The sequence below is a fragment of the Penicillium hordei genome, assembly GCF_028827395.1.
Source record: "Penicillium hordei strain IBT 12815 chromosome Unknown utg000002l_segment0_segment0, whole genome shotgun sequence".
Lineage (NCBI taxonomy): Eukaryota > Fungi > Ascomycota > Eurotiomycetes > Eurotiales > Aspergillaceae > Penicillium > Penicillium hordei.
The window spans coordinates 4,261,860-4,276,130 of NW_026623143.1; the positions used below are offsets into that span (position 1 = coordinate 4,261,860).

General features: G+C 46.2%; 5 protein-coding genes across 5 annotated transcripts; 2 read left to right on the plus strand and 3 right to left on the minus strand.

Annotated features, from left to right (window-relative positions):
• Positions 1-479: 479 nt before the first annotated feature.
• N7537_004930 (putative DNA mismatch repair protein (Mlh3)) lies at positions 480-3,446 on the minus strand (the record flags this gene model as incomplete). The annotated part of the gene is made up of 2 exons (XM_056895987.1): positions 480-3,126; positions 3,172-3,446. The coding sequence occupies 2 exons, from the start codon at positions 3,444-3,446 to the stop codon at positions 480-482; spliced, it is 2,922 nt and encodes a 973-aa protein (XP_056755735.1).
• A 221-nt stretch (positions 3,447-3,667) lies between these two features.
• On the plus strand, positions 3,668-5,183 carry N7537_004931 (uncharacterized protein; the record flags this gene model as incomplete). Its single annotated transcript, XM_056895988.1, has 2 exons — positions 3,668-3,856; positions 3,919-5,183. Exons 1-2 carry the CDS (start codon positions 3,679-3,681, stop codon positions 5,181-5,183), a joined length of 1,443 nt encoding a protein of 480 aa, XP_056755736.1. The 5' UTR covers positions 3,668-3,678.
• Positions 5,184-5,581: 398 nt separating this feature from the next.
• Positions 5,582-6,425, minus strand: N7537_004932 (uncharacterized protein; the record flags this gene model as incomplete). Its single annotated transcript, XM_056895989.1, has 4 exons — positions 5,582-5,611; positions 5,728-6,176; positions 6,252-6,344; positions 6,404-6,425. 4 exons carry the CDS (start codon positions 6,423-6,425, stop codon positions 5,582-5,584), a joined length of 594 nt encoding a protein of 197 aa, XP_056755737.1.
• Positions 6,426-7,036: 611 nt separating this feature from the next.
• N7537_004933 (WD40 repeat domain-containing protein) lies at positions 7,037-8,416 on the plus strand (the record flags this gene model as incomplete). The annotated part of the gene is made up of 1 exon (XM_056895990.1): positions 7,037-8,416. The coding sequence occupies one exon, from the start codon at positions 7,037-7,039 to the stop codon at positions 8,414-8,416; it is 1,380 nt and encodes a 459-aa protein (XP_056755738.1).
• A 1,449-nt stretch (positions 8,417-9,865) lies between these two features.
• On the minus strand, positions 9,866-10,529 carry N7537_004934 (uncharacterized protein; the record flags this gene model as incomplete). Its single annotated transcript, XM_056895991.1, has 3 exons — positions 9,866-9,929; positions 9,984-10,283; positions 10,339-10,529. 3 exons carry the CDS (start codon positions 10,527-10,529, stop codon positions 9,866-9,868), a joined length of 555 nt encoding a protein of 184 aa, XP_056755739.1.
• Positions 10,530-14,271: the final 3,742 nt, after the last annotated feature.

A 14,271-nucleotide genomic window follows, 5' to 3' on the forward strand; every position in this document is an offset into this window, starting at 1 on the left:
CGTCCTGCACGATCTATCTGGTTGATGCGGATTCATGCAATGCAAGAATATGAAATCCACTAGGCTTACATTATTCGAGCTACACCTCGCTAGATGTCACCGCATCACATCTAGGTTTGACCCAAACAATCAAGAGGTCGTTTGTCTCGCTGTTTTATTTGTTTTATGATGCATTGGAAACACAGCGTGTATTCTGTTTGTTAATTTGAGGGTGGAGGGCAAATGTGACCTGTCATGGCGGGTGAAACCTTCAAAGCCGGTTTGAGCACCCGTGTCAAGAGGTCAGAGTGGACGGCAGGGAATTCATGCCAGTCAATTTGAGGGCCTGGACCTACATTGTATGGGTGTGAGTTCGAGTACTTGGTAACTCTTGATAGATGTATCACCTAATGTACACATTTCCATCCCGTTGCCACGCGTTTCCCATTACCGGAAACCCTAAACTTCCTATACGAAAACCAAGGTTGGAACTAAACTAACTATGTTACATAACGTGTTTTGAACGCCTCCACGAAATTCAAACTCACGCCGTCGCTATCATCGTAGCCGGATGCTCTGGTATCCAAGCCTAGCGGGAATGAAGCAGCAGTCTCAGAGAGGCATCGTAAATCAAGTATAGGGACCATTGAAGGGCGGCCATGGGCACATTGAAACGGAAAGGCACAACGGGCTAGCCTGGAGACCAAGGACTGGCACTCTTGGGTGTTCAACGGGTCATTGAACATGATAGCAGTTCGACAGGCGCGGGAGTTGAGAAGGTCCACAATGCCTTGAGGGCATCCATTCATTTGTTGAACCCATGAGCGCGAGGCGGGTGATGCTGAGGTTCCTTTGTGTACCACATCATCGCTGTCTGATAGTTCGAGATCCTGATCCGCGTCCTCGGTTTCAAATGTTTTCTTCGACTGGAACGGCTTTCTGCCATCTTCACTTGACCAGATCTCGCGCCTCATCAAGTCCATTAGCACATGAGGCTCGAGTCGACAGCGTTCGGCTATTAGGACAGGAAGAGTATGCACGGTGATCAAAACAGTAGAGTTGGTCTTGCCATGTGTGACATACTCAATACCCCAATCTGAAAAGAGACCCGTATATTTTTGAAAGAGATCACCTTCTGTCGATAAAACTTCAAATGCCAAAGAACTGACTTGGACAGTCCGCACTCGACCACCCGACTCAAAATCTTCCTCTAGCCCAGCGGATAGGAACATTTCTCTAAACAGCAGTTCAATTCGACATCGCTCATCGGCAGCGTGCTGATCGATTAAGAGCAGAACGTCGTTTGATGTCTTCTCCGAATTGAGAATGACGGGGCGTTTATGGACTTTAGCCAATATGAACTTTTTGTCTACCTGTGCTATCACTTCGGCAGTTTCGAGCGCACGACGTTGAAGCTTTCCTCGATATTTGGCAACCTGCGCTGTATCAAGAGATCCAATACCCTTAAAGCAGTCGTGCGAAGAAGTAGTTATAGTCTGGTGACCAGCAGACTCTGCACCTAGATTTTGTATTGGAATTTCTGTCCGGCTGAAGGAAGGATTGTCCCATTCTCCCAACAGGTTTTCTACCCAGAAAGTTTGAGCTGGATGCTTGGACGAGGCATCGACACAATCGGTGGGGGAACGCTGGGTAGCTGATGACTTCCGGGAGTTCATCGTTTGGCCGGTTCGAGGATTGATCGTATAGGCCAACTTGGTGCGTGGATCGATCCAGGCAATCATCTTGTCTGATGGTGAATCTCCAGCCAGATCCTCTGTTCTGGTCCTACCCTCATCAGAGACGATTTTATTTAGGGGCTTCGGAAGAATTGTGTGCTTCTGGTCATCACTTTGATAGTCTGACCTATGTTTAGAGAGGATCGGCAAGGGACTCTCGCCCTGCATTAAATCAGGAGCCGCATGAGAATTTCGAGGCGGTCGATGGGTCGGAGAATGTCCTTTGAGATCCTTAGCGGTTTTCACCCTGGACCAGTTGGCGAAGCTTTGACCAGAGTTAAGAGACTGGGCTCTTACGAATGAGGGAATCTTCAGACGACCGCTAAGCGCCTCTTCGGTGCTTGAAAGCGACTGGCCTTGTTGTAGGGTCCCACGAGAACTACTAGCTGCTTTAGAGACTCTGGAACGGAGACTCTGGGTTTGGTCTGATGGCATAGTCTGCTGTTTGCCGTTACGAGGGCGGAGATTGTGCTGCTTCAAAAATTCATGGACCATGGCCCCAAGAACATCAACTATACGTTGAACCGATTTGGCCGATTCCGGGAGATGATCAGATCCATCATCGTCCAATCGTATAACAGCGTGTGTATCAATGCGGATGTAAAACATTGGCCACTTATTGACGGGCTTTGCCCAGCTTCGAGTGCTTGCGTTACTTGGGGCATCAAGTTGATTCACCGAAGATGGAGAATGTGGAACGGAGCCTCTGCCAGACTTGTCTCCAACATTACTGAAATCCGACAAAGCAAATAGTCGGTTCACTTCGTCGTACAGAACACTCGAGCTATTGCGCGATAGCATGGGTTCGTTCCCCAGAGAGATGAACTGAACTTTCCGACTTGGGCTGGGTTGGAGAGATATTGCTCCCCGAATTGTAAGCTCAGAAATTGATGCTGAAATTTCATGCCAATTATCGAGGTTTTGGAGTGTGGTCAGCCCAGATTGTGTGAGAATTAACCCAATACGTTTGAGATCAAACTCCCCCTGAGCATGAGCGAGACATGCTTCAGACACGGAGGCATTTCCAAGACGGATGGACATCCGTTTGTTTCTTTCCACATCAAGCAATACTAATTTTGAGAATTGAGTATTGGCTAAGAGGAGAGACACCAAGGAGTTCCTTAGATGATCCCACTCTCGTTCTAGCTCGTCCGGCCGCTGAAGAGTGAGGGCTCGACTTTTGACGCGAACTGGCATGTTCCCAAAAAGGTCATTGACAGTCACAGACGTGCCATGACTGGCAAAGCGAAGCACCTGGTGTGGCGGTGCAGGGGTTAGCCGAGCAACAGGCGTCGAATGATGAAGTATGATTGAGTTTGTGGATCCATGATGAATGTGACGAGAAGTCACAGTAAGCAGAGATAACGAGGCCAGGGAAGCCAGGAACAAGCCCCGGTGGCCATATAAGCCACTTAGCTTGAATTTGGACGTATCTATTGAATGTTAGCCAGCATACATTACAACCTCAAAGTTGGGAGACATGCGATGAGCCTTGCCCAGCCCTCCTGCAGCTTCGAACTCGCTCGAAGGAATTCCATCGCCATCATCTTCAACTATACAGCCACCGCGTTTGAAATCGACAGTGACGAAGACGGTATGTGCATTGGCATCCAAAGAATTTTTGACTAGCTCCAGAATGACACCAGTCAGATGCACAATGGATGTAGATGATTTGATCTTTGCAATCACATCAGAAGGTAGCGCTTGTATTCTTGACTGAGGTGGAGGCATTGACGCAATTGGTGGTGTTCACCGGGTAGCATTGCGCCACTATATGCGAAAAGAAAGATCCCAAAATTGATTTTGGAAACACAGCTGCAGTTCAATCATGATCATCTGTCCTTGTTGCTTGCCAGAAGCCTTCTAAGATGTATCACTCAATCATTTAAGAAAGAATAAAACGTCCAAAATGCTGAGAATATGTCAAATAGAAGTTCAAGAGGCAAACATTGAAGGCAGGCACATGACGTGTACGGATAAACAGTCTCCCCGCCGGCTGCCCCATCTGCCTCGGCGCGGCTCGATCCCCAAGGCACTACTCCCTTGCCTACCTTTGACTTTTCGCAAGCCAGAGTGGATAGTGACTAGGCTGCCTCTTCAAGTTAGAATGGCTACTGCTGATGGTCCTGCTAGGGTGCATGGTAAGTACACATTGGGCCTGTTGGTCACCCTGAACCGCTGCTAAGGGATTCATACAAAACAGACCGGAATGCACGTCGCCGTCCATTCTCGAACTGGGTGAAACGCCTGGCGAACCTGAAGAGTTCTTCTGACTCTACAACAAACCGATGGTCCAACAAACGCTACACGGGTAATAAGGGCAAGAAGAGTGATCAAGAAAACAATCCATACCCGCTCTCTGGAACCATCAACCGTGATACAGGGACTCAGACACCGACCGATTCATACACGGATGGTCATTATGCAGAATCTCAACCTCGCTCCAGGAGCGACCCATCTTTGTACTCCGGCTATGAGAATCCGACTCCCCTGACAAGCGCAAAATCCGCTGCGCCAACCATTTCAACCACCGGCGACGCCACATTCTCTGAAGCAGCGTATTCCAAGGCAGGCACATTGACGACTGGCACTGAAGGATTTAGCACGCATGGAGGAGGCGAGGGAAGCACCTTCTCATCGCCTGCACCTTCGATCCGATCGATGACCACTACCCTGACCACTGTACACTCGGCGGCACCCTCGACCCAACTGTACAATGCGCAAAACGCCCACAATGGACACCACCATGGCAGCTCGACACAAAGCTCTTCAAACCAGCAAATTCAATTCTCCCACCAATTTCCTTCAACCTCACCTGCTACCGCGGTCCCCTCGCACCTGGTGCCCCAGAACCATACAATGACGTACAGCGCCGCAATCGCAAACAATGCCTTGACGGATAATGCTTCTCTTCTCACTTTGGCGAGCTCGTCTAAGCGCCGTCGTCGCAACTCCCTGGACACCAATGCATCTGTACGCGGATTGGCTCCGTCTTCTGTCTTCGGCGGTAGTCGAGAGAGCCTGCCGCTGAGTGTTCTGAGTGGTAATACGACTGAAGCATCCAATACATCTGTGTTTAACGCGTCCGGTGTACTGAGCCGACCAAGTATTGTTGGACTTGCTAGTGCTGAACGCATCAGTGTCTACTCGGCCTCCGGAGCAATTCCGCTAGCGAGCACCACTGGGGAGCGGGGCGGCTTGTACACGACTAAACAAACTGCCGGCGGCGATGCGGCCAGCACTCGCAGCGGTGCTCAATCGCACAGTCGAAATGACAGTACTGCCGCCAGCATTGCCGGGGGTATTAGCAGCCCATTGGCCATGGCTGGTCGGATGAGTAGAAGAAGTTCTGGCTGGGGAGAAATTACCGGCGAGGAAAGCAATGACGGAAAGCCAGTTGAGAAAAACGAGGATGAAACGGCGACTAAAGATGAAACCGCCTTGCCCGTTGAGCAGCTCAAGGCATGATTCTACGTCGCACGTACCCGCACACCTTTACCAGTCACAAACGGCAAGGTGTGTTTGAATGAAGTTACGCATGGATAGCCCGGAAGATTGAGCGAGGCAACAGCGATCCTTTACTACATAATGATTTGATGCATGGACACCTTCCAAGGACCTGGATATTCTTAATTGTTAGGCGGCGTTTTCTAGGTTGGGACTTTGATACCCTATGCGGTATGAACAAATTCGTTTCTATTCAATCCATATTGCATTACATGCAACTTCGGATCTTTCGTGTATTCATTAGATCTTTCCTAGATTCGGCTCTGGTTGATTACCTTTTACATGCACATACCCTCGTCGTATTTGTTGCTATCCATCAACCCCTAGCTGCCAAGACCAAGTGGTACATGGACTCCATTTCATCGGCGAATGACCATAGGCATATCGTACTGATACACGAACCAGGCATTTTGGTACCTCCATTCGTGTTTGGGATCCACCAGTTGGATCCATATCGTGAGTTAGCACTAAGCTGGAATCCAAGAAATACCGATAAACTACTCACATCGAAGGAGCTGTACAGCGAAGCAACCAACTTTTGGATCTCTAACATAGCAAGATACCAGCCCATGCAAATCCGGCCTCCCCCACCGAAAGATAAGTCGACAGTATCTTTCATCCGATGGAGGCGAATCTGAAAGTTCTCTGAGCTTTCATCTTTGCCCTGCAGCCAGCGGTCCGGATTGAAGCCATCAGCATCGCCCCCAAACAATCCAAAATCACGGTTTGTAACAAAGGGGTTGATCCCGGCCTTGGTGCCTGCAGGGAGATATCGTCCATCAGGAAGCGTGAATCCATCCTCTGGGATCACACGCTCGAAGATCATGGCAATGCCGGGGTTGACGCGCAGAGCTTCACGAATAACAGCATCTAGGTACGGCAAGTCGCGGATCTCTGTCCAGGGAGCGGGAGAAGAGACACCAGCGGCTTTGAGTTCTGTGGCATATACGCCTCCTAGGGAGCGTTTAAGAGCATGCTCATAGAAACCAATCCATTAATCTTCCGGACAAAACTTTCCTGCGTTATCACCATCGACGAATCTCAGCGCTAGCTTGTCCACAATCTTGGTTATCGTTTCATATATCTTCCAGTTTTGAACCGAATCCTCAAGGGTCAAGGCGACTGTCAGAAAAGACAACTGGCCAAGGAATACCAAGAGGTGATCGGTGCTATCAATTTACTAGAGTCTCCACTCTCGGTCATTTCCTTGTCAAGGCTCTCTGGTCTATCTGATAGGCTCATTCATATTCGATTGAATTCACTCCACTCGGTTCTGAACATACCCAAAGACGAAACTTTACCAGTGAAGCTCCTTCATCTGTCATTTCGGGACTTTCTTCTTAGCCAGGAGACACGTGCGAATCATCCAGAGTTTTGGGTGAGTGAGAAAGAGGTACATCAACGATTAGGCGCGAGATGCATTATTGTATGCTGTCGAATTCTGAGGAAAGATATCTGCGGACTGCGAGTCAGTGGCACGCCGCGTGCAGAAATTAAGCGTCAAACAATCGACAATTGCATCCCTTCAGAGCTACAGTATTTCTGCCGCTATTGGGTGCACCATGTGGTGAAAAGCAAGGATTTGAGACTCATTACAGGGATGCTTTTCGTTTTCTAAAGAAATACTTCCTGCACTGGGTGGAAGCAATGAGTATATTGGGTCTTTTATCCGAAGCTGCGGGGATTATCGATTTATTACTGTCAGCTATACATATAAGTTTATTTTTGACCTAGATCTCATGTCTATTTTGTGTATTCGGCTATCTTTTCGGTGCTAAAATTTAGATCGGATATAGGATGAGAGTTGTCTTGAAATGACTAGTTTCCTACAGGATGCTTCGCGGTTCGTGCTGAAAAACCGACAAATCACCGACGATGCACCACTTCAACTGTATCACTCGGGGCTGTTGTTTGCGCCGAAGATGTCACTCATCCGAAGGATCTTTGAAGATGAAATGCGTACGTGGATATGTGTTCCTCCTATGGTTGAAGAAAACTGGAATGCAGAATTGCAAACCCTTGATGGCCACTCGGCCCAGGTTATGTCCACGAAATTCTCACCGGACAATCAATTTCTGGCTTCTAGCTCATGGGATACAAAAATCAAAATTTGGAATGCAGCTACGGGTGTATTGAAGTTGACAATCGAAGGCCACTCACATCGAGTGATGTCAATTGCGTTCTCCCCCGACAGTCGTTTGCTATCGTCTGGCTCGTGGGATCACACAGTAAAGCTTTGGCATATTGGTACGGGAGCGCTATACCGGACATTCAACGAACATTCGGACGCCGTCTTATCTGTGGCCTTTGCCCTTGATGGTCAGGCTCTAGCTTCTGGCTCCTGGGACAAGACAATTCTCGTCCGGAATATCACCTCCGGGACACGACAGCTTACGCTTGAAGGCCATTCAAATCGAGTTTTAACGGTTGCTTTCTCCAGTGACGGAAAATTACTCGCGTCTAGCTCGTGGGATTCAACAATTAGACTATGGAATACCACAACAGGCGCCTTACAGCAGACTCTCGACATTCACTCTGATTTAATCCGATCTGTTGCATTTTCCCCTTACGGCAAAATCCTCGCCTGCGGATCAGACGATAAGACAATAAGTCTTTGGGATACTGCGTCAGGCACTCATCAAGTAACGCTTGAAGGTCATGCACACTGGGTGCTGTCTGTAGCATTTTCTCCCGATGGTCAAACATTAGCGTCAGGATCAGGGGACAGAACATTGCGACTTCGGGATACTGCAACTGGGGCTTCAAAGGGAATCTTCAACGGTCACTCTGATTCCGTCTGGTCCGTGGCGTTCTCCCCTAACAACCAACACCTTGCGTCTGGCTCAGGCGATATGACGGTCAGGATCTGGTATAATCAATCACAAAAGCAACCAGAGCAGCAAAATCTCATGGGGCATTCAGAGTTGATATGGTGCGTGTCATTCTCTCACGATGGTCATCTCCTAGCATCCGGCTCATGGGATACGACGGTGAGACTATGGGACACTACGGGTGCCCAGCAAAAGTCGCAGGTAATGAAGGGCCATACACATTGGGTCCTATCTGTAGCATTCCCTCCAGATTCCCAGATTCTGGCCTCAGGCTCAGGAGATATGACAATAAAGCTCTGGGATACTGCGACTGGCGCGTTACGTCGAACTCTTGTTGGCCATTCGGCTTTGTCATGTTTGTGAAATTTTCTTCCGATGGTCTGAGTCTGACATCTGTGTCAAGGGACGGCACAGTCAGGATTTGGAATACTGCGACAGGTCTGCAGCAGCATATTCTTCAGTGTCAATCTGATATAGTTTTTTCCGTTGCATTCTCTCCTGATGACCGCTACCTGACATCTGGGTCAAGTAGGACAGCCAGGCTGTGGCATACTGAGACAGGAAAGTTGTTGCGAAGTTTTGATAGCCATTTGGAAGCACTTACCTCTGTAGCGATCTCCCACGACAGCCGTCTTCTGGCATCTGTCGATGGTCACATTCGGACATCAGACTTCCAGGACAACACAATCCGGATTTGGGACATCACCACTGGCAAGCTACAACGGGAATTGACCGTCAAAGGACCAGTCACTAATTTGACATTTGCTAGGGATGATTCGCATCTGATAACCAATCTGGGGTCTTTTCATATCCAACCAGGATGCTGTGGCAATACCTCCCACACAACGCCGCCGCTACATTCCCATTTGTCTATCCTGAATGGCCCTTGGCTAGACCTTCAAGGCAAAAGGGTACTGCGGCTTCCTTCTGAGTACTGGACCAGATGTTTAGCAATTAAAGATAGCACATTGGCCTTGGGACACCCATCTGGGCAGATCTTCATAATACATTTCGACGAAATTATGACGTGAAAGGCGTATTAGTTTTTCGTTTTTTTTCCTTTTCAGTCATGGGTTAGTCGTTTTTGACTCCAATAAATTTCATATAGAAACTTTTGATTACTCGCTAGATATAAAACATCGAGATCCAAATACTAAATACTATCGAAGCCTACTATCAGAGTGATAAGCCTAACATTGCTAAGTTGGCGCGAGCATTTCGGGGTTCCGTACGGTCGGCTACGCTGCCGTATCTACGGGCGTAAGCCTAGTTCCGCCGTTAGTAGCCAAAGAAAGGTATTAAATCCTATTAAATAAGATCTTTAATTAGGATAAAACCGGCTTCTAAATAGGCTATGGTAAGCGCTAAAGGTTATTCCTTTCTACTTTCTACTCTATAACTACTAACTACGTACCTCTATTAACCGCTAGATAGTTAAGCATTCTAATACTTAAAATACTATTTCCGTAAGATGATCATCCTCAGTCTCTTATCTACTAAAACCCTGGAACCTGTGTGTATAATTTTGCGTATTGTCATACAGGAGAGTTTGTTGGAGTTTCTTATTTGACCAAAAGCCTACAATTGCAGTAATCGAGGAGTTTTCTGGCATTTTCAACAGAGTTTATCTACTGATTAAGCATGAATGCCGCAGTGATGGGTCTTTTGTTTTATAACGGATATACTACTAAAACGCATGAAACATATTCTTATAGCCCCCTAAGGGCAAATAATACAAGTGAAAAATAGATAAAGCAAGACAAACAAAGCATCAAGCGAAAAAGGTCGATCAAGTATCGAAGAATCCATTATTCAAGGAACAAGGGCTTTGTTCAGCAATATCTCGAAGATCGCTTCCTCCATAATTGCTGCGAATCTGCAGTGCATTAGTACACAACAGTATCAATCGAGAAAGGAACAAAATACCCACTCCTGACACTTAATATTAGGCCTCATGGCATTTTCCAGCGTTTTCAATCTCTCACGCGTCAACCGTGGAAAGTTCTTATGGTCCCTTATCCTGTTCCACGCCTGGACGGGCGTAATGTACCCATCCAAGTCAAGCCTGTCCGCCATCTCAAAGAGCCTTTGAAAGACTTCCGCTGAAACCTGCCATCGTGAATCGCTGTCGATGGTTGGGGGCGCAAGTTGTAGCAGTGTGCCTTGCATTGATACAGCATGGCCCGTGTGATGTGCGCTTGAGATATGCGACAGACATGGCCGTTCCAGTCTACAAGTTCGTGAACACAATTTCAGGAGTATGGGCGGACGATGAGGATACTTACGACAAGACAAAGTCGACTCCTATTTGGAACCATTCCTCCTCGGAAAGCTCGTCCAGGCCGTTATCTATATCATCTTCAGGGTTTTCGGTCCCGTTAGTTTGGGTATTCTTATCGCTGTTGTTTCCCAATCGACCTGTAACAAACCGATAGGACGAGGGGTTTGATATAGATGGCGGCTCTTTTTTACCCATTCTTGATGAGGAATGAATTGTGCTTCACATGCGGGTTGCTGTAGTGGAAAATATATTGGCAGTTTGGAATCTGGACGCGAAGAATCATTACCCTCAAACACAGTTACTTTGGCTAGGTAGGACTTCGGGTTTGACAGTTTCTGTGGAAGGCTGCCTGCTGCGTAATATTAATGTCCCCGGCGGTCCCGATGAACCTTTCGGAGCTCATTCGGTTCAAGGTTGCCGCGGGAAGATTATATATTACCGGCGAACGTCTCCTTCCAGCAATTTAATAAACTTGTCATTTCTCTCGTTATTCTTCGTGGGGGAATACGATGTCAGTAAGAGGTAAAGCAGAACTGGGATACTCATTACCGACCATTTGATTGGTCTCACTTGCTCACACGGTTTAGCAGTTTGCCTCATTTGACACACCTAGCAGAAACAATTTAGTACAAAAATTTAATAACATGCACACACCGTTTGCAGAGACATGTGTGAGGGCTGTTTGTAGTCATTGGGCTAGCTGAGCAACGTCTCATCAATTTCCATGTAGTTGATTCATATCTTGTGAAATCATACAATCATACAAATGAGCATAAAGACTTCCAGAGTGTTGCAGTGTGACATCTCGCAGGGTACGTGAAAAATACCGAAACTCCAAATTCCAGCCGAAGGAACAAGCATTCTTACCTTCAGCCCGCGGGATTTGAACCTCATGTCTGTCATGTTTCCATCTGTTAATTCTTGTCTAGACTGAAATATAGGCAAACATCATAATGACTAGACCTTTTGTTTTATCGACACCAGAAACCAAAACACCAGTTCTTTCTGACACTGGACCCCTCTCGTTATAGAGAGTCAGCTGGAACTAAGTGCAGCCCTTCGGGACTATAGGGTAGCTATGTCTGCGCTAGTAGCTAAGGCTGCACGGGAATTTTGTATAACCGCTTCGATTATATCAACAGCTTGGATATTTGGCCTATCAGTACGAATTTACGTTACACTATCTAAACTTATTTGCTTAGAGACCTTATCCTTCCACCCGTATACAACCATTAGATATTGTCTAACCCGGCTTTTGTTCCGCCACTCAAACTACCTTCCATATTTATATCGGCAACATAAGATGGTAACGCGGCCCAGAATTCGTGGAACACTCGGTGAGTTTTATTCGATGGCTCATATTTGCAGGCAAGCTCACTTCGACTGGTAACTTGCTGAATCCCACAAGCTACATATGTACTTTATCTTTAGAGTGGCCTAGCTGGTGCTTGGTTTCATCATCTTATTTATGATACAGTAGTAGTATTTCTTGGTTATAATTACTCGCTAGATATAATATAACATTAAAGACAAAAGTACTCTGCTCAACATTCGCAAATTGAATTGATATACTGACTAGCTCCAAGGAATCGCATCACCCTGGCTGGCTGCTTTCCCAGAAAGGCTATGCAGTTTATCACTGATGAACATTCTGTTAAATTCAACAGGCATCTTAGGTTCTACCAAGTTCAGTGAAGGCTTCATCAAGATACTAATCGACGATGTAGTCGTATAGGGACTGGCCTTTATCTTCGATGACAGGAAGCAAGCCATCCGGACTGATTGGTATGCTAAACACTAACCGGGGAATTCAAGTTCGGTGATATATATATTGACCTTACAAACTCTGTGGCATTACTTTTATAGAAATGGGATATGCAGAGCTGGCTCTCGATATGTGTAGGCCATCTCCTTTCGCCCGAAACAATTCAGCTTCTCTAAATAGATAAACATCAGGCTTGAACATAAAGTCAAGTTGAACCACTACCAACCCGAGTAAAGGAGCAAAACTGAAATCTATGCCATTGACAGAAAGCTGGTGTACGAACAAAGTATGGTATAGATGACCAATGTTGAAGACTCTAACGTATTTCACCACCGAGCCGGCCACATCACCGAGCCGGCCACCGCAAAACACATAGTAAATGCGATAAATTAAAACTTAATATCTCAACAACTATAGGGACTTCTCCTTATAGCCTTCTACTTTCTAGGTGATATCTAGTCTCTTTAGGGAGGTTAGAGAAATTTTATAACGTTATGATTCCGATATATATATTTTCGGTAATTTTCGAAATCATAATAACATAGCCTTCTACTCTCTTTGAAATCGATATATGGTACTAACTAGTCTTATAGATAGCTATCGACAAATAAGGAGCTAAAGTAAAAACATGGTTGTTGAGATATAAATGTAGAATATATCGCATTTACTATATGTTTTGCGGTGGCCGGCTCGGTGGTGAAATACGTGAACTAAAATGACAAAACCAACGATCTGTGCGGACCTCGATGACTAACTGTAATATACACTTTTGTATGGTATGCCTGGTACCCAATGTCACATGATATTTCCAGTATAATACCTGGTTTCTACCATGTATTCGGACTTAGTATTCGACAGCTATCCATGGAACTTTGCTCGTAAACAAGGAAGCAATGCTACATCCAGCCCAAAACATCAGGTCTGTTTTCTCTTGATGCAATTTCACTGTTCTATCTCCCGCTCCCATCGTGATGGGCTGAAAGCTAGGCCTCTTGTTGCCACTCCGAGGGACTAGTGTTTTTGACCCGATCCGAGCTTCGATTTGGCGATTTTGCAGACCTAGTAAAATCCACTTATCTTCAGGTTGGGTGTCGGTGTGCATCCCTACGCAGAGCAGAGTCTCATCAATTGTAAGAGGCGGGTATTTTGAGCATATTTGTGGCAGTCGCACCACGTGAGATGCCTGCCCCGTTGTAAGGCTCCAAGGTTATGAATTAACCACGCTAACGACTCATACATAATATTGTCTTGTGTTCCCGTAGTTGGGAAAGTGTATCAGCCAAATCACTTCCTGGGGGTGTGGACTGACCTTCTACCTGATTCTTCCTTGACCACTTGCTCAAACCATATCATTATCTGACTCAAATTGGAACCAACCCGGAGACTATTTCAATAATACACATTTTGCGCAGCCGAATTTCCTACTAGCCAGAAAATAGATACCCGTTCCTTCTAACATGTTTTCCTGTATTGAAAGTCAGTCTAATTAACCCAGACTTTTTGTGCCCGATATTGATTTCGACGAATATTCTACATGCTTAAGATGGGCAGCAGTACCGATACTGAGATAACGGAACTATTTGTGACCAGCCGTCGCAAATATGCGGATATTAAGAACGCTCAACAAGCAAATGAGATGACTTGAATCGGGGCTGAGCGGCTTGACTAGGCTTAAAGAGTAGAACTTAGCATAGTTCCAAGGCTAGCATAAAAGGATAGAGGAAAATGGCATGTTGCAGGACAGTATCACGTTGTGGGATCTACAAAGTATAGTAGGAAGTGTGGAGACACTAAGACAATAATTCCACATGCTAATATGTATGTTGTATGCACATTGTATCCACCATTAAAACAAGAGTATTCATTATTGTATCGAGTTTGTGGTTTCTAATAAGTCAAGAGATTCGCGACTTTATTTTCTTCCTTATACTCGGCCACCACTGGCCAGTGCGTGCACCGAAATTGATGTTAACGCCCAAAATTCTGGTAGCCAAATATTCACCAATAAAAAACTGAGGGGTAACGGGCGGTATAGCAAATTAAGAAGTTGGTGTGGTTAATTAATTAGGAAAGCGGCAAGCAACGCTAAACAGCGTCGAATCAATTCGACACTTGAATTTTAGAACCCTCGTAAGAGTATGTGCTGATGATCACTAAGGGCCTTACAATATA